The 20,126-nt window shown below is 31.7% G+C and overlaps 2 protein-coding genes across 4 annotated transcripts; both read left to right on the forward strand.

Annotated features, from left to right (window-relative positions):
• The first annotated feature begins 316 nt into the window (after positions 1-316).
• Positions 317-9,414, forward strand: LOC132696753 (glycerophosphocholine phosphodiesterase GPCPD1-like). Of its 3 annotated transcripts, none has more exons than XM_060661762.1 (7): positions 317-494; positions 544-902; positions 2,264-3,296; positions 3,831-4,060; positions 6,449-6,686; positions 7,104-7,301; positions 7,358-9,414. In XM_060661762.1, the coding sequence occupies exons 2-7, from the start codon at positions 610-612 to the stop codon at positions 7,547-7,549; spliced, it is 2,184 nt and encodes a 727-aa protein (XP_060517745.1). In that variant the 5' UTR covers positions 317-494; positions 544-609; the 3' UTR covers positions 7,550-9,414. The 3 variants fall into 3 exon arrangements, with proteins under 3 accessions (XP_060517745.1, XP_060517744.1, XP_060517746.1); XM_060661761.1 differs by having other exon boundaries at positions 317-483; XM_060661763.1 differs by having other exon boundaries at positions 317-902.
• A 2,312-nt stretch (positions 9,415-11,726) lies between these two features.
• On the forward strand, positions 11,727-13,733 carry LOC132697116 (uncharacterized). Its single transcript, XM_060662408.1, has 5 exons — positions 11,727-11,753; positions 11,812-11,969; positions 12,907-13,040; positions 13,116-13,316; positions 13,414-13,733. Exons 2-5 carry the CDS (start codon positions 11,842-11,844, stop codon positions 13,731-13,733), a joined length of 783 nt encoding a protein of 260 aa, XP_060518391.1. The 5' UTR covers positions 11,727-11,753; positions 11,812-11,841.
• The last annotated feature ends 6,393 nt before the right edge of the window (positions 13,734-20,126 follow it).

Below are 20,126 nucleotides of genomic sequence, written 5' to 3' on the forward strand. Positions count from 1 at the left end.
AAAAGAAAATCATAATGACCAATAATTGTCTAATGATAACGCGTCAAATTATGTTTCAAGTACTTTTATGTATTTATTTTTTCAAAGAATGGGAACAAGTTGTACAATAAGTGCTCTCAAATTTCTTGTTTCTTCGATTAATGAAGTGTATTTGTAACTTCCGCAATATTTAAATAACTGAAATAAATATGTAGCATATACCTTAATTTGCGGCGGGAGATAATTGATTTTTGATAAATTTTTAGTATTCATACTAGTACTTGTTCTGAATATTATTGATTAACCAAACAGGAGAGAACTAACCAGTTGAATATTAGTCTGTGACCCATATTTATATAAAATAATTTGTGGCCACTATGTGAAATTATTCTAACCTAATAATTAATAACCGACAGACATCCGTTAGGGTCTTGCGCTGGGGTCGATTGAGTTGATTTAGTTGAGGATGATTATCGGATAATATTAACCACAGCGTAATTTGGCGTAAAGATCAGGTTATTTTGGTGGTGTTGTCTTTTAATTGTAACTGATGTCATTTCCTAGATTTTTACGACCAAGGGCGCAATCTTGGTTGTCATTTAATTTCAACTACGTTCAGAAACTTGTATTATGCAGCGTTGGTTTTTCACGGAAGATCCCAACAACTCAGCTATCCGACAAGGAAAGGGTGACGCAAGTATCTCTACAGGATCTGTGGGATCCTTTCAACATGCTCCACGTAGTTGGCTTTTTCGTGTATCCCATAAGGATTTGAAAAAAGACGAAGTAGCTTGTGTTGTGGGGGATTTACGAGAACTTGGTTGTTGGACACCAGAAAATGTAATTCCTCTCCAACAGGAGGAAGACCCAAATGTCTGGTCGACTGTTATTGAGATTCCTGACAAAAGAACCATTGAATACAGGTACACAGTGTTTTAACATTTTTCATTACATTTTAATATGAGTTAAATAAATTACATTTAAATATATTTGGAAATATAAATAACAAGAAAATTAACTTGCAAAAGTTAGATAACAGTGTATTTTTAATACATATCTTATCTGATAAAATATTTTTTTTATTATATGCCATTGTAAGTATATTTTCAACCAGTTGGACATTTACATTTTCTATTATGGGAATCTACAAATGCTGCTGTAAATATTTTATTATTTTGACAAGGTTCTAAGTTCTAAGCATATATTGAACATAAAATTTGTAAATAAACTAATAATGATAACAATTTATGGCTCAATAGCTTGCAGTTTACAATAGTGATTTGTGAACGAAAAACAAGTTCAGTTCTATTCTTGTTTAAGCTGGTATATAAAATAATTTAACACAATTTTCTGAGATCTCACAAGATGCAAAGTATTCTTACTAGTCTTAGTACAGACAGTCAGGAATAATCAAGAGAGTTTAATCTAGTAAAAATAAATCCTATAAAGCTTTTTGGTAAATCTTCATTTTTAAAATACTTAAAAATTTCATATTAAAGTTAATATATATGAGGATTGGAGTTCAACTGCTCTAATTTAAACACCGATGTGTCACAAATCTAAATACAGTATTAATATTGTATTCTAATTACCTAATAGAAATTTGTTTTAGTACTGCCTAATTTATATTAACAAACCTCACTAGTTTTTAAAACTTTTTAATATATGTTCTCTGAATTCATTCACACTCCAATCAGGGAACCGTCTAAAACTGTGTGTATAAAGTGAGACTGTTCTCTTTTTTTAATCATTCCATTGGTTATTTTTTGAGTATATTGGTAATATAGAGTTTAAGTGTTGAGAGTGAGGTAAACCATATGTTTACTACTTGGGTGTTAAAATTCTAGAATAGAGCACTGGTACTTGCTATTTAAATGCCACGAAAACAATTCTATAACTTTCTTAAAAATTAAAGTAAAATAATTACAGCGCCACCTAGAATATTGGTGCCCTCAATATAAAAAAGCTATGATGATGTTGACCTTTTTGTTTCCTTATGTTCTAGCAGTCAAAAGTTTGAGTCTATAAAGGAACCTATATGATGTGCCAAAATTGCTTGTGGACAACATAATAAACTGATGAAACCATAAAGACTGCAACTCTCTGGAGTCTTATCTCCAATATCATTAGAATACAAATGTTCTTGCTAATCAAATTTCTAGTTTGAAACCACAATATCGAAAATAAAACAAAAATTAAAACAAAATGCATTTTATAGGTTGGCTGAATTTTTATAAGTTGTTGCATAGTGGGCATGGAAATGCAAAGATTTTTTTGTTACCAGGTATTGCGTATGTGTCATCATAGAAAGCGGCATTCAAGTTGTTGTCCGAAGCTGGGAAGCTAATTTAAAACCCAGACTAATAGAATACTCTCAAGTTTCTCCAACTTCTCAAGATGAGCCTGAAGTGTATGGACTTTACAACAACACTGACCGAATTGATAGGGGCTGGCTATGTAAAGAGTCTGTGGTACAGCTGAAATTATGCAACAACCCTTTGACGCTGTGGCGTCCAAAGTATGCAAATAGAACAGTTTATATTAAAGTAACTCCTGTGAATCTACGTCACAGTACAAATTTGCCACTGTCAATGTCGGAAGCTTTAGACGAATCTTTGAGTGATACTCAGGAAGGGGTGGAGGGAGTAAAATTTGCTTTTACTGAAGTAGCCGCGTTGAATGAAGATGATCCTACATTTCACCCCCAAAGTCAATTTGGTATAAAAGTACAAAATGATGATTTGCTGATATTCCAAAGTACAATTTTATTTCCTCAGAATACAGCATATTTGTTTGACTTCTACATATACTCGTCTCGATGCGACGAAGGCGAGCCCCCTTACCATACAGGTTTTAGTTATCTATTGCCAACTGCTTTGCAGTCGTCAGAAGGGCAGATCATTTTGCCAGTGACCAGCACAAAACATCGACCATTAGGTGAACTACGTGTCGATTATTTGGTCATTGGAGCCATGCCCAACTTTAAATGTGATATGAGTATTAGTTATGCAAAACATTGGAAAAAAACTAGATCCGGATTAGACGTAGGACATAGAGGCTCTGGGTCGAGTTTTAAAAATAAAGTGCAGAATTGCGCGGAAGTGCGAGAAAATACCATAGCTTCTCTCAACAATGCCATTAATCACGGAGCGGATTTTGTAGAATTTGATGTGCAGCTCAGCAAAGATTTGGTGCCCATCATTTATCATGATTTTTACGTTTGTATTTCGATGAAGAAGAAAAAAGATTTAATCGATCAAGATATGTTAGAACTTCCTGTCAAGGAACTGACTTTAGATCAGCTTAAAATGCTAAAAGTAAGTATACTATTGAAAATGTTGTGAAGCCTGCAATAACTTTTTTTTAAATATAAAAAAATCAAAGTGTATGCATGCATCTATCTATTGATCTTTGTGGGGTATTTATTGCTATGTATTGGTAAGTTTTTTTAAGAAGTTAAAAAAAATCCGGTTATTTGTAAACTGACTGGGACAAAAAAGTTATCGTTTACTACAATACATTGAGGCAATCAAGGGAGAAAACAAATATAGCTGGGCATATATTGGGTGTTGTAATTTCTAATGCAAACAGTACGTATTACATTACCTTTTGTAAATTGCAATGAAAAAAGATGTTACATGTATGAGAATATACCGGTTGATTTCAAAGTTATTTTGTTAATACCGGTATTAATGTTTAACAGAAAAAACATATGATATTTTTAAAAAAGGGAATGCTACTAAATTACAATAAATATAATTTGTTACCGCAAATACTTTAATCCTGCTTTTAGAAAATCATCCGACCAAATATTGTTGATATACTACTTGTTTATGACTAAATGTTTTCAGCTGTATCATTTAACTGAAGGCAAATCGAAGAATCAAAGGTTTTTTGATGAAGATTTGGAGGATCATCAGCCTTTTCCAACTCTGCAGCAAGTGCTGGAAACACTCAATCCCCATGTAGGTTTCAACATTGAAATCAAGTGGACAATGAAGCTGCATGATGGTTCATATGAATTGTACCATCCTACAGATTTGAATTTGTATTTGGATACAATTCTAGAAGTCGTGTTAAGGTAACAATTGGTAAAATTTAATAAGATTATTAATAGTAAAACCGCTGTTTTTCACTTACAAGAATCTATTATTTTCATTTACTTTATTTCTAACCAAAACTTGGATCACTGTCCTAAATGTATCATATCATTTAAAAAAAGTTTGGTCAAAACTAAAGGAATAGATTAGCAGTATTTTAAAAAGAAACTTCCAAAATTTCGACTCCGTTTTGTGAAATTCTTGTCAGGTTCTTTGATGGTGTCTTTCCGTTTACTTGCGCATTAGTACAGCACGTAAATTTGGTCACTGGGGGTAGTAAACAGGTGAATGTATGTAATCTGTGATATGCATTACATCTTCTATTTTTCATATATTCCAAATGGTGCCTCTATTCTTTACTTGTCACATTGGATCGGAACTTTGACTGGAGTTCCATATTTGGTAAGAATGGTATCCCATCCTTTATTAACTACAAAACAATGTTTGTTTTGGTTTTTGTTTGGTGTATGGTTCTTATCGGATGTGCTGGTGCAGTGGGTCTTTGATTTTTAATATCATTTGATTTATTTACATATTCCGAATTTTATATCTAAAACCAAGTGACATGTAATATACGTATATATTATAAGTTATTATTGTGCATGTAATAGTGTCCTTTACTATATTGCGTTTCATTGTTTTAAAAAATTGTTAGTATTAAATATTGATGGTTTTAGGGAGCTTTGTTTTATTTGACCTTACTTGCATTAGTGGAATTTAAACAGTATTGAGAGGATTGTCATCTAATGACACATTTATACCCTGTGTTTAAGGATATTCCATGTATCTCAATGCACCATTCTGCGTAAGAAGACCTGTCATTTAACATTCCACAACCACTGTTTTATTATATGAAAGAAAGGTGAGTCGACTATCTACATTTTAATTATTAATCTTAATGTCATTGTTTGTTTAGCTCTATCGAGGTGAGTCTATTCACTTTTTCTCTTCACTCCAATTTAATTTATAAGTGTGTGTTGAAAAATTATCTTTTTTCTTATTCAGTCAGGATGTTTTTTCTGGGTCGTCAGTTCTATTTTTATAAGTGGCAATCATTGTTGGATCCAACATATATCCATGATTTATTTATTTCTGTTCTAGTTTTTAACTAGTTTTTAACTTTTTCCTGTTCTCTCTAACACCCCTGTCAGAACCACCATATTTGACATTTCCTTCATCCATATCGCGTTTAAATTTAACAATAATTTATTTATTTTTTTAATTAATCTGACAAACTGACAAATCCCCAAAATTTTTAGGATTTGCTTTACCGTTTTTTGCGTTAGTTACGCCCCTGCTTAATTTTGTTTGTTTTGTTTTAAAATTGTTTTCTAAAATAACTATATAATTACACATTTTTTAAAAGCCTACATTATTCTCAACTTTTTGTCTTGGTTCTACACAATTATTAGCTTTTCAATAAGTTATCAAATAGAGGTGTATCTTTTCTAATTATAATATTCTTAAAATTTAATAACATTATGTATCAGAAAAACGAAAATGACTTAAGAAAATCCCGTTTGTGGTATATTTACCTCCACAAAACATTAACCCATTACTGCGAACATCGCATGTTTCTATCTTTAAAGATACCACCCCGCTTCTAATTGAAATGGGTTTCTGATAACAGATTTAAATTTAAAAATAAGTCCAAAAAAATTTTATGAGCTTCAATTTTCTCATTGTAAGAAATTCTGGTTATATATTAAGGGCCCTGAACCGTCTTTTGTTATTCAAGTTGGAAGACAGCTTTTTGAAAATAAACTTTTCCTCCAATTTGTTATAACAGTCAATTTAACTGAGACCTACCCCACGTACTAATCACAGAATCAACTAACTTTTTCCGCGGTCTATGAGGTACGTTAATGGATGTGTTTTATTATCCACTATGTGCAATTCATTACATATTTTACGTCTTTATAATATTGTTTTATCTATAATCTTATGAAACTCATGAATTAGTGATATTGTAATTGAAATTTATTGTTCAAAGAAGTCTTGACCTATGCTTTGCCACATTTTATAGATTCCTAGTCTACCAATTGTATTTTTTTCACTAGCATTTACTATTTATAGTTAATTAATATTCACATTTTAAAAGTAGCGTTTCTCAGAAGGCAAGTAACACTAAATCAGCACCATTCTTAATTTTATGAATGCGGTTGACATTGGGATGGATCTTTCTTCTAAATAAAGTCAACTCACAATGTCAGCATGTTACTAAAATTTTGCTTGCTTATTGCGATTTGTGCGGGCATTTACAATTAATTTTATGATGAAATAATCCATGTATATGAAACCTTTTATTCAATAAAACTTAATCAACACCTAATCTTTTAACGTAATTTACTCGAGTTTTTTGTGCACAGGTATGGTCGCGATAGAAGAATAATCTTTTCCTGTTTCAACCCGGACATCTGTCAAGTAATCCGGCTTAAGCAGAACAAATACCCTGTAGTGTTTTTGACAGTAGGCGAAAGCAAAATCTATCCCAAGTACAATGATCCAAGATGCTGGTCCATAAAAGCTGCGGTCCAGTTTGCCTCTATGATTGAAATTTTAGGAATTAACGTTCATACTGAAGATTTGCTTAGAGATCCATCCTTGGTAAGTCAAAATATCCGAGATGCCTTTTTTAAAATCATATCAACTAATCAAAACTCACCAACAATGTTTTTTAGACAAAAATTTTCGTGTCTTTTTCCGACCCAGCGCGTTAATCAGTAGTGTAATGAAAAAACGATAATTGTTTTCTTAAAGAGATTTTTTTCCTTTATATTTACCCAACAGTTTTTTCGCCGTAAATTCCTTTTAACAACAAAATCTTTAAGGGTACCGAAAAATGTTGAGCAGAACAGGAGGACGATTATCTTCCAACTGGCTTTAACTCCTTTAAAAATTTTGGTGTATGTTTCAGAGTCCCTTTAGACTCTTAAAATATTTATATTTACTTTTACACAAAAATAATTCACTATAGAACTGTTTAGTTATTTAAAAAAAAAAACTCGGAAATTTTACTTTCAGCTGAAACTACCTTTGGCAGCAAATTTAATCACTTTCTGCTGGGGAGATGAAAACGCAGATCCGGCCACGATAAAGTTTTTGAAACAGCTAGGAGTACACGGCGTTATTTACGACAAACTTCACGAATATGCAAATAAAGAAGTTAAAGAGAGCATTTTCCTACTTGAAGCGAGAGAATCGCAGAAAGAACTTATACAGGTACTAGATTGTTGCCGTTAAACCCTTTGTTGTATATGAAAATTTGTTCTTTTTAGCTGGCAGCTGTTCATTCTGAAGCTCAAGCTCCACCTCCACCGTTAGTCCCTAGCGATTTTAGAGACGGCGGTGCGAATATAGAAGCAGTTAGATTAACCCTTCCTGACAACATTTCGACCGCTACCTCGCTGGAGAGCTTGGAAAGTAGTGCCTCGGATTATGAAATTGTAGATACTAATAAAGTAAAGTGACCAGGATAGTTTATTACCTGCAATGATAAATTTTAAACGATATTTTTACGCTGGGATATTATTCAATGTGGTACTAAACTACTAAAATAGTTTAAGGCAGTTCTGAGAGTATATTTTATGTAATTTAATGTGTAATATCAAAGTTTCAAATTTGTGTTTTAGCATCAGTTATCATATTCTTTTTAGTATAATGGCAACTTCACTAATGTTTTAGATTTATTTCCGTGAACTATTAAAAAATTTAAAACTGAACGCCTGCATAAAATTATTTATGCTTCAAAAATAAAGTTCAATATTTTATTTAATTTTCTTTTTATACTGCTATTTTACTATATTCAGGTAGGTAGCAGAAATAAGGTCCCATCTATACCAGAATAAGTATAAGGAAGAGCTATCAATACGATGGGAAAATAAACAGAATAAACTGATTAATCTTCATTTTTCATTTCATTTATTAGCATGTTACAAACGTAAAAAAGGTATATCCTCAATCATGGCAATGAAATATAGCATGTAATAACAATTTTACAACATAAAACATAAAGCGCCTTTTGGGCACCTGGACATATTATTATATTAAAGCTGATCGAAGATTATCACAGGAAGTTATCATCGAAAGCGGGGAGTCAAAGAGGTGCAATCATCTGATTAGATATAGTTATTGATATCTTGAAAAAAGATAAATTCTGCCAAGCTGTAAAATATTAAAAAATCTTTGAACCGGTTTATTGCGAGTTGTTTTGTCTCGGGCTTAAGTTTATTTAAAAAATGGATGCAGTAGTAATTTAAACCTAGCCTACTCGCATTAAGACGAAGAAATCAAGTCTGAGGTCCCTATTCCGTATTTTGTAGGGGTGAACTTTATTCACGTGTAAAAAATCGGTTTGGTTCTCGTAAGCGTAAATTAGACATTTAAGTACATAAGCGCTTGGCATTGTAAGAATTTTAAGCTCCGAAAATTTAGAACTAACATCCTCTCTGTATTTGAGAATAGTCTTGCTGCACCGAGAGCCTGTACCGAGTTTATCACACCATAAAGCAAGTGAGAGCCAATTAGCTTTAGGCTACATATTAGAAAAATGTTTTTTGATTTTCTTTTAGCCACTTGGTCTGTGTGGTGACAGCAATTTAGTTCAGGGTCTGAATTTCCAACAATTTTTCACTTTGTCCATTATTTACTTCGTTGATGTGCCTTTGCGTTATTTTTTGTAAACCAGTTCTTAGCTCTTAGTAGTGTCGTCCGCAAACAACGCCAGCTAATCATTCAAAAGGGCTTCAGGAAGGTCGTTGATATATATATGAGAATGTGGGTAGGTCCCATTATTGAGCACTGCACAACTCCATTTCTCACTGCTAATGTTCTCGAGATTTTCTTGTTATAAACGTATTGTTTGATCTCAGAAATTAACCAACTAGGGTTCGGCTCAACATGTCAAAATTGTAATATTTTAATTTTTTCAATAGAGTCGAGTAGTCCACACAGCCCAACCCTACTTCGCAGAATGTTGCACTCGTAAAGTTGACGTCTTGTCTTTTGAATATAGCTCAAAAGAGCTTGGTTAAACCGTATTGCTGACCATAGTAAAGATTAAAATTCTCAAAATGTTTTTTGATTTTTTAATACTGATTCAAAGATTTTTGATGTATAAGGTACCATAGAAACGGGTCTAAAGTTAATTTTTCAAAGAAACTGTTTCAGTTCAGTTTCATGCTCTGAAGAAGCCAACAGGATGATTGGCGAAACGTCAGCAATTTCGACTAAGCAAAAACCGACGCTGGAGGAATCCAGAAGTTTTGTAAAAATGATCTAAAGTTGTTTGCAATAACTTCTCCATCTTTATGTATGAGAATTATTTTTTATGTTATAGCAGTTAGTAAATATTTTATTTAAACTATTGTTTTTTTTTTAATATCTTATCATTTTATTTAACTTTTTCCAAAACCTTCAGACTCGAAAATAAAATTTGTTGAAATAAACTGCTGAATTAGTTTTTTTTGTACCTACTAATAAGTGAACCGACACTAAGGCTTATGAAGGAAAAATAATTATTTTTTTCGGAAGATCCCTATATAAATTAAAGTTAATAATAGCTATGAATATTCGTTCTACAAGATTTTGATGCAATAATTAACCTGATATATTCATGGAATAGAATGTTTTTTTTAATTGAATTATTAATTAATAGAATATGAATATTTGACCAAAAATTTGAAATTATTTTAATAATTCTTGGGTTAATGACGAACATTTATTGTTCTCTATAAAAAAATATAGTTTGTCTTTATAACAGCCTAGTATAGATAAAATGTAATAAGGCTTTCTTTCCTAATAACACATATAGATCCACCCCATTGTACAGTCAGTCTTGCGAAAATATCGATTGTTTTGAACGGACTACAGTTATTATGTATCAGGTTTTAATTCATTCTGATATTTTCCACAGTTATAGGTTGGGACCATCATATAGATATTAGATGATATAGTAGCTCTACTATGCCGCAGATGGCATTGATATTTTCGTAGAGAGGGACTGATTTTCCTCTCATATCTCTACATTTCATCCACTAACCTGCAATTTGCGCCATTTTTTTTTTCCAAACAGCAATTTCCACACACTTACCTCGTTTTCTTAGAACATTTAACTCGAACTGGACATATTTTGAGAAAATAAGGACGTAAAAATGCCATACTTAACGCTCTGTTAGCGGCCATGTTGGTCATTGAATGCTGCAAGGTCATTGGTTAATAACGAAACTTTAAATCTCGCTCATGCGCATGTTGAAAGGACCTTCGCATTTTTTTTTATAGTTGCTTCATAAATATTCTCGGCATTATAAAGGCAATCAAGAGACAAAACCTTCATATTTTCAAATTTTTAAGAGATTTGCTTGTACAACTGGTACATGGTACACGAAGAAAATTGTATTTTAGAACATCATTGTAGGGAAGAAATTACTTCCGTTGTTGAAACGTTTGTGCTGAAGTTTGAAGAAACCTGCATCATGCATCACGCAGAGTTATGTTGTATCTCTGTCTAGGTATATGCTTCATTAGGTTAATTTAATCCCAGAAGTACAAGTTTAGTTACCGATACGTACTCTATTTGAATTAAAATGTTGCTAAAACGTTTACTTAGTACTCAGCAGAAAAACAATTTCGCTATTTTCTATTCCACTCTCTACAGATTAATTATTTATGCGCTCCACTTGTGCTTATTGAATTACTGTTCGCAATAGGTTGCATGTATTTAATACCTTAAAAAGTGTTGTTGGAAGGCCCGCGAGCACTTTCAGTTTTACAAAACATTTACATATTATCATCTATACTTACGATTTACCTTTTTAATGGGTGAATATAAGTACATAATTTGTACTGTTGTCCAGTCACCAATTACGATTATAATTGTCATTTTAGGTGATACGTGGCATTACAGTTTTTCTAAAATGATATGTAGATGCAAATAAATATCTTTGAATTTTCTTGGTTTTAGGTTATCTTAAATATAAAATTTAAAATATTTAGCAGTTTAAATGTTGAAAGTATGACTACAAAACAATTAAACTTTAACTAAATTTACCCAAATTTTGGCGAAGCTTCTGGCCTTCGTGCCCCACTCTCCACTATTTATAATGGTATATGTAATAATTATAATTATTTATTTAAAATATTTAATAAAAAAAAACGTTACTGATTAGTAACTATTTTTAGTAACTATTTATAAGATTTTTGGAAGCATAAATTAATTATGATTCCGTTATAATAATATGGAATCGCTTTTTTTAGAATTTTTCAAGCGGTCAGTTTTACCCCTAGTATTACGCAAAGGGCTAAAAATGTACAATTAATCAGAATTTATAATTATTAGAAGAAAAAATGACAATTTGCCTAATTTTTTAGGTGGGCCTCGTTGCCCCAGGGGCGCCTTGCCCCACCCTCCACTATTTCAGAACAATGTAAAGTGCATATTGTTGTTATTGCCTATAAAAGCTTTCTAGACTACAACGCATTATGGATTGGGGATCTTATCAATTAATAGACCGGTCAATCATTTTGAATTTAATTTTCTCTGTTTTATTTGTTTTACTCGGTCTATTAATATCACATGCGTGATTATCACCATTAAGGATTTATAAAAATTAAGATCAAATAGAAATTAAAATCAGTTGCGTGATTACTCCCAACATTGCTGACGTGAAACAGCAAGTAAGTATATCGGTATTTAAAATCTAACCGAGTACAAATCTCGTTATTTGTAAGATAGGTCTTATACAGCAAAGGCAATTTTCAAATTATGAGGAGAGTTGTGGTAACTGTGATACTCTTGGTGTTCCGTTTTGGGGATGTTCGTGGTAAATTATACTATGTTACAAACAGTGTTGATAGATATGCATTAATAGATTGTATCAACTTCAGTAAACCGTAAGTAGGTAGTATACTGATTGAATTTACTCTTAGGTACTTCTTATATATGTCTACTACATATTTAATGTAAATATATTGATATTTAATTTGTAATATTTTCATAACAAAAAATGTAACGTAATATGAGTTTGGACAAATCAAAAGCAACTTTGCAATTTGATGTACGACTTTCAGTAAATTTGTGCCTAGTACAAATCCTGAAGGTATTGTTTGTGAAGGAATTGTGAACTAATCAATTGTTCCCGAGAGTGTCTAATAATATATTTTATTAATATGTGTTTAGATTGTGATGAGAGGTGATAATCATTGCTTGTAAAATTTGATAGGAAATAATGTATTTTCTTCTACTGTCTCGTGAATCCTTTAAAATTTATTACAAAGTGTTATATCGTTACACCTAGTCAGATGCAAGAGAATCTTTGGCGCACATATATCAAAACTAAACCCAAACAGACTTTTTTTCTATATTTTTCTGATTTTTATGTAAGTTCAGAATCAGGCGATCTTCACACGGTCAGTTTTGGTTAGTTTTTTCCCATCTTTTTATCCGTCATCCGCAAAGTCACAACCAACAATGAAGCATGCTTTCACTTAAAAAAAAATGTGTTTTTTATTTATTTGTGATATTATCCTAAAATAATAATTGTCATCTTTCGTATCTGTTTACAAATTTTCATCACATTTGCGTTTAAAGCAACGTTTAAAAACGTTGGACCTTGAGCATGCGGATGTGTATGTTCTCTAATTAATATTTTTTTAAAATAAATACTATGCAATACCTACGATTAAACAATAATTTAAAATTAATAAAAAAATAAAGACTGCTTTCTTTTACACTTATTAATTATATTTTAAATTATACTTTTGCTGAAACCAAAAGATGTTTTTTAAAAATAAGGTTTTAGATTTATTTTTGTTTATTTTATATTTTCAGTTTCGAATGTTTTGTGGATCAAATTTCCGATAAAATCGAAGACTCTCGCATGTCGGATATTCCTTTAGCCGAAGGCATCATGCTATTAAGAAATGGCAATAAAGTAAATCCCCGGCGAGCCAGAAATTTAAAAGGCACGTGAGTACCGATTGCAATAAGATAAACTAAATCTTAATGCTAATAATTTTATAAAATCGACTCGGATTTAGGTTTGGGTCGACTTGAAACAACAATTTGGAATTTTTTCGACACTCATTCCATAGCATTGGAACTTGGAACCATTGGCTCCAGACAGTTAAAAGATGGAGAGAACAGAGCCGGTAATAAAAAAGAGCCAGACAGCCTCTTTAGTTACGAACAACTGAAAAAGGAAAGGAAGTATGTCCAATATGCTTTTATGGTACTTTTAGGTAGGTAGACGACTTTGGTCAAACCCCAAATATTAAGTATAATTTCAACTATGTAAGCCTTTTAGAATATCAGGTATCGAATGTGTAATATTTTCAGGAATTTTTGGTTTAACGGGACCCTTAATAATGAAGGTTGTCGCAATAATGGCGGCTAAAGCGTTGCTCGCGAGTAAAGCCGCCCTTATTATCGTAGGATCTGTGGCTCTCAAAAAGTTGTTCCAGAAAGAATACCAAAAACCTTCGGTGAGCGTTCACACTATAAAAGGCGATGAAGAAGACGACTACGATAGGATCGGACATCATGGATATAATTACATTTACGGCAGCACCTATTATAACAACTATCCATACGCTGAATATTCCTGGTACGAGAGTAATTCTGACAATATAAAAGATGCCAATAAAAGCGACAGTTAATCAAAAGAGTTTATTTTTCTTTTGAGATTGTCAATTTATAAATTGCACAGAAGTACATTATCGAACATTTTCGGAGCTTCATATCTCATTATAGTGCTATCTGCATGCTTAAAAATACCATTTTATAAAAATCTTATATCCGCGGAAGGTTAGTTTGACAATTGGCAAACTTAATATTTTCTTTTCTTATTTTTATTCTTATTTAGATTCCCTGTTTAACTTGGAAGAACATTTTGGTTTTGTAAATATTTTTGTAAACTTCCTAAATATGTAAATGCGAAAAACTATTTTATTTCTAACGAAAAAAGTTAGAGAGGGTAGAATTGCATTAATACCAACCCTTATAAGTATCGCAAAACTCACGTTTTTGAAGCGTACTGGATGTACCAAATTCAAATTTATTATTTTTAAAATATTAGAAGGAAATTTTAAAAAATACAAAGATCGGACAATGGTATTCTTTCAGCTGTTACAAAAAACTGTAAAAATCCAATAGTTAATTTGTTAAACAAAATCTATAAAAATCATACCTCTAATTTTCAAATTCCTGCCAAGGAAAGCTGCTCTTCAAAAATGTTTGCTCAACAGACAGTTCTATTTATAAAAAGTTGTTTAACAATAAATTAAATTACTTCAATTATAAACTGAACAGCAAAGTTCGATTTTTTTTTGCGAATAACGTAAAAACTAAAAAATAACAGTTTATGGTTAGTTTATATACCTATACTATATACCTAAAAAAAACTTTAACGTAATTTAAATTTTAGGTTTATAAAATAATTAAACATTTGACTAGGAATACACTACACTCCATATTTTTCGTTGAGTAGAAAAAAGGTCTTCAAATGAAGAATAATAATATATATACTCATTTGAAAATTGAACTTTTCACAATTTGTAGTGCGAGTTTGCCTTAGTTGGTATTACTCAAATTTTTACGAATCATTTTTATTTTGATTGATTTGATTTGATTTGATTTATTTTTTTGTAATATACGCCGTGGAGGACTGACCAAACCTAAAAATGGTTGTATATCATTTTGTTATTGACTAGTGAAATTCGCTGCGTTAGCCTTTCAAGTTGCATGAAGGAAAAAAATTGGTTATATAATTATTGCTAAAAGAAACAAAATCTAAAATGACAATTAAATTTTCCGTTGTTTCAATTGATTCTGCCCTTTTTTCTTATTCTTATTATAAAATCCACTATATTTTCGGAACTGAAATCTGCTTTTAAGGTCACATTTAGTAGTTTTTGATAATACTTTTTCCTTGCTCTTTAAAAATATCTAAAATATAATTTTGCTTTTTTTGTAAAATCAAATACTAATTTAACATAGAGTCAAGAAAGTGGCAATGCAAAGATTTAAGTTTTTACGAAATATGTGAGGAATTTCTGTCAATTCTCTCGCATCCTGTCAGGCACGTAAATACACTTTTACCATAACTAATTTCCGATATCTCAAGATTGAAACTCTAATGTTTAGATACAAACTTACAAGGGAACGCATGAGGTTGTTCGTTCAAAAATTAAATAGTGTAACGCAATGCAACGACAACAATTTATAGACTGCCTATTCTTATTAAATACTGATAATATCGATTTTCGCGGAATACCTATACAAACTTTAGGTAAACTTTCGCTGGTGTTTCGGTTTCGTTGTCCGCCTCCGTAAGAGCCCGACAGACGGGGCGGTGGCCCGTTCTAGGGGTGCATCGACCTCTTTAAAGCGCCCCAAATCATTTTCCCCATTGCCTTCCCTCCACATATAGCGTTTGCTTCCCCTATTAAGGGTGAATCGGGGCGTGGTTATGGAACCCCCTCTTCGTGCCTGGACAGGATTACTAACTTTTATGTAAATGTTGTGCACGTTCGTAGTGGCGCTGTTCTCTACATCCACTCATAAAACAACTCCTGTTTAAAAATTATATGTACACTTACCTATACGCAACTACGCAATGTATGTATTCTGGATTAATTGCTTTTGATTCATTGCGTTGGTTATTGGCGTTTTCCTATTCCAATAGCTAACCAAAAAATCAAGTCAGTAAATTATCAAAAATCAAAAAGCGTTAGAGTGATCATAACTGTGCCTCTATTAGTGAAGCTAAAAACTAAATGCCTATCTGTTCTCGCAAGATTGTGACGAGAAAGGGGCTAACAGGATTGCAGCCCGGGCATCGTCGATCTTGGGACCCTTAAGGCGGTTGCCGCAAATTATTGACATACTAATACGAGTTATGTATTTGACACCTTTCTGGAAATGATTTCAGATTAGTGATACTAAAATTGGTTACTTTTAATTCTTAACTAGAAGAATCGAGAAAACGCCGCTTTTAGTGATGTCATAAAACAGTATCTAAATAAATAAAAAAACGGGTTGTGAATGTTTGAAAAAAAGACAAAATTCGTAGGAAATTATTACAATTTGCTCCAAATAAATATTGTTCGGTAAAATATAATTAATAGATTACCCTTCTCTTTGAGGTTATAAAATTGAGCTTATTAAAAGGGTTGGGTACATATGTACATAAGAGTACATTTTCGCATCGATCACATGACCGATGTCAAATTCGAAAAATTCGACCTGAATATACGGACAGAAAAAGTGGAATTAAATATAAGGAAACGAAATTTTAATCCTTTACAAAAGAAAAGAAATTCCATAGGGTTCTGTTTGTTGGAAAATGTGTCTGCTATTACCTGAGTAAAAAATGGGCCAGTGAATTATCGAAATCATTTTTTATCTCTACTACAAGTGTTAGTTTTGATAAGTTTTTGTAGTTTTGTTTAAGATTGTAAAAATATTGAAAAAAAATTATTAAACGTCTAAGTTGAGATAAAAAACATTGAATTGCAAAATAACCAAAAGTAAGAAATATTACTTATTAATTGTTCTCACATATTCCGTTTTCGTATAACTGTTTTCCTGTTTTATATTAACAAAAGAATATCAGCTATACGTTATTCGATCAATTGTTAAATATGTTTTAACATTTTAACAATTAACAAAACTTAAAATAGTGTCTAACAGAAAAAAGTACTTCATATCTGAGGCTCTTTAATTTTGGTTGTCAATTTGAGACTCCACGTGATCGAATAGTGCTACAGGGCCCCAGGAAGCTTAATCCGGCACTGCAAAAAGAGGGTGCTGGGTGCGGCTTACGTTTTCAGTTGTTATGGTGGAATTATTAAAAACCAAACGCCTTTGAAAAAATGTTGGAATTTGATTTTTATTTTCACGTTAAAATTATTATAGTGAACATCCTTGCAAAAAAAATACAAATTTGAATTTTGTTCCACGTAAAAGTACTGGATTTATTTGTTGATTTTGGAAAATTCTGCAGTGTATAAAAATCTACCTGCCTATCGTCGTTGATATAGATCTGGTCAAACATGTCCTATGCAATATTTACTAGGGCTCATACGTGAAATTTTTAAATGGTAGGTAACACGAATAGCAGCTGGCTTATTATCGTAAAGTTGTAATATCTGCCAGAATTTTAATATCATATATATATATATATATATATATATATATATATATATATATATATATATTCGGTAATCGGAGGGGCTTTCTTGCTCCATAACGTATAACTAATTAAAATAAAACCTACAATTGAGTTTTAATCCAAAATTCTTACATAATAAATATTGTAGAATTTTTTTTTTTGACTTTGTCCTTTTGCTTGTAAGAAACCAACTCAACCAATATTGTATATTATGTAACAAACATAATTTTAGTCATTTTAGAGTGCTTAATAAACGAGTGACTTGAGAAGTTTATCATAGCATACATTTTCCACAACTATTAGTTTTTGCGTACATTTTTGGTAAACAGCAGAACTAACAAATGTCAAGAGAGCACAACAACATAGCTGCCAAACCCGTGCCTAAAGTACCGGACAGGTTCGCAGCGTGACCGTGTGTAAAGAAGGTGACTTCTAAGTAACACGCTTGATTAATAATAATAATAATTGATAATACATATTTTTAATATTACATATATACGCATAACGTTTATATGTAAACGGTAAAGTGATAGATATATTTTCTACATAATTGTAGCTAATACCTAAAGGGATCGTATCTGGCCGGAACAATTTGGACACTTAAAGGGAAACTCCTTTTTTTTAAGGAGACGAAGAATGATCGTCCATATCTGGGATACAATTCTCATACATAAGAAACATAATACAACACGTAAGTATCTGTTACTGTTTCAGCGTTGTAGAATTTTTTGAAAAATCGATGTGCAAGAATGATATTCTTAAATCAAATAGTTTATAAATAATTTTAATATCGAATTTAGCTTGTTCATTTTGCAATCATTAAAAATACGTTAAATTCAAATTACAAAAATAGTATACTTGATATTCTTCTTGGCTCCTATTTAATTTTGTACCATTATAGAAGAAAAGACTTTGAACAGTCGCGGCTATAATACAGAAAACAAATGCTTACCTACTAATCGTTGTCAAATTGTGATTTCGATCGCCGAAAGTAAATTTTGGTTAAATAGTTTGGTTAGTCTGATATGTTTTGTAAAAGCTGGGAAGAATAAAGAGGCAGTAAACAATTTGTACCTAGACCAATATCCTTAGAGCTACCAGACATAATGATGTGACACAACCTAATTAATAGTGGTAAGTTTGACAAGAAAAAGTCAGAAAACATCAAAGAGAGGTAAGTGGTTAATTAGAATTAGCTATTTGTAAGAGTCGCGTAAAACAATCCTCAACGCGAATGTTGAGGCAAGACAAAATACAGAACTGACGATAATTAACATTAGACGAAAAACAAAAATACAAGGCTCACAGTAAATGGAAAAATACGTAACCGAGTACACCGATTTCCCGCTTATTTTTTGAAACTTATTTGATTAAAACTCAGTCTTTAGAGACATGCAAAATCACGATTTACCTACTATACCTATTACAGTCGTACCGCAGAAAGTATACTTGTTTAAGGTTTTTTTTTTAATTTTTTTCAAGAATACTGAAAAAATATCAAGTGCACAAGTGATCCATTCTATGAAAGTGCATGATCGGGATAAGCAGGTAAACGATTTAATTAGACTAAAAGGACATACAGGGGATTCAAAAAACGTTAAAAAAAGAAAAAAGTTCAAATAAATGTTATAGGTCCCGAAACGCTTAGTTTCCAATGTGTAATATTAAAATAAAACTGCTTATCCGAAAATCCAGAATATGATGGGTCATTTTTATCTTTTTCTTTAGTGTTCATTTTTTAGGACTAAGATTTCAATCAATTTTCATGATTTTTATTTTGTTGTTGAGAAGTAGACATAAATTGCAAAAAAAAACGACTTGGACTTCGCAATTTTGATCCAATTAAATCAAAATTGAAAAAATAATTAAAATTAAATAAAAATAAAAAGTTTGAACAAAATCGGGCAAAAAATATTGCAAAATATATGGTAAAAAAGCAGTTCTCCTTTAATTTAACACCCTGACCCCTAACTAGTTATTTCCGCAACCATATTTATATGAACTCCTTTTTAGATGACGAATCTTCAGCCGAGCGTTGGCATATATTTTTTGAAACACCATGTATAACTTCTGCGCTCTCTGCTTAATATAGCGAATTTCGATGAAAATATCCCTCAGGAAGTGGCCAGTGACTTGTCACACTCAACCCTAGTACTTTTTCATCTTTGTTAGAGACATATAAATTTTTATCGTCGTATAATATGAATGTTATTTATTGTTATTGAGGTTGTCAGATTTGTGGTCAGATCTGAGAACATGTGCGATATTTAAAAAATTGTGTAGCGTTCCATTTTAATTAAAGTGATTCAATTGTGCTGCAAGTATATATATGTTTAATAAATCTGATCTAGATGTAATGGATAAAAAACAATATAAATGAATTAACTGTGTTCTAAAGCGCTATTGGTGTTTGAATCAGAGACATACGTTTCGATCGAGAAAAAATAAAATCATTTCCAACAGAAAACAGACCCTGATACAAAAACGAGAAGAGTAATTTATCAGTAAACCAAAAGTAGTCGCAAAACAATGTACAAGTAGTTGAGCGAAAATAGAAACGTTAAAACGTATCTAATAAAAACGTATGTATAAATAACCATTAAAACGGAAAATGAGTCGGGTGTCCATCGTAATCGCAATTCAACGGCCTGAGATCAATGCACGTCCTTGCAAATATAATGCAAATGCACCGAGTGTGTATATACCGGCGTGGTGCATCGGATGTCAACGACCATTGGCTGTTGCAACCACCAATCGTTGTTATTCGCGGTGGAAGTGCATTCTCTGATAGCGCAATTGCAAAGGCTTGCGAACGATTATGTATTGTGCGTGAATAAAATCGCATTGCATACATACGCGTATACGAAACACGGCCAGT

Source organism: Cylas formicarius, unplaced genomic scaffold (assembly GCF_029955315.1).
Source record: "Cylas formicarius isolate icCylForm1 unplaced genomic scaffold, icCylForm1.1 PGA_scaffold_1__22_contigs__length_36826433, whole genome shotgun sequence".
In the NCBI taxonomy this organism is placed as follows: Eukaryota; Metazoa; Arthropoda; class Insecta; order Coleoptera; family Brentidae; genus Cylas; species Cylas formicarius.

What these genes read in the sequence shown, in the direction of transcription:
- LOC132697116 (XM_060662408.1), top strand. Translation starts at nt 11,842, where the DNA reads ATGAGGAGAGTTGTGGTAACTGTGATACTCTTGGTGTTCCGTTTTGGG. An exon ending in TGTATCAACTTCAGTAAACC is followed by an intron (nt 11,970 to 12,906) that starts GTAAGTAGGTAG and finishes TTATATTTTCAG; the next exon opens with TTTCGAATGTTTTGTGGATC. An exon ending in TGCTTTTATGGTACTTTTAG is followed by an intron (nt 13,317 to 13,413) that starts GTAGGTAGACGA and finishes TAATATTTTCAG; the next exon opens with GAATTTTTGGTTTAACGGGA.
- LOC132696753 (XM_060661763.1), top strand. Translation starts at nt 610, where the DNA reads ATGCAGCGTTGGTTTTTCACGGAAGATCCCAACAACTCAGCTATCCGA. An exon ending in AAAAGAACCATTGAATACAG is followed by an intron (nt 903 to 2,263) that starts GTACACAGTGTT and finishes TTTTGTTACCAG; the next exon opens with GTATTGCGTATGTGTCATCA. An exon ending in CGCAGAAAGAACTTATACAG is followed by an intron (nt 7,302 to 7,357) that starts GTACTAGATTGT and finishes TGTTCTTTTTAG; the next exon opens with CTGGCAGCTGTTCATTCTGA.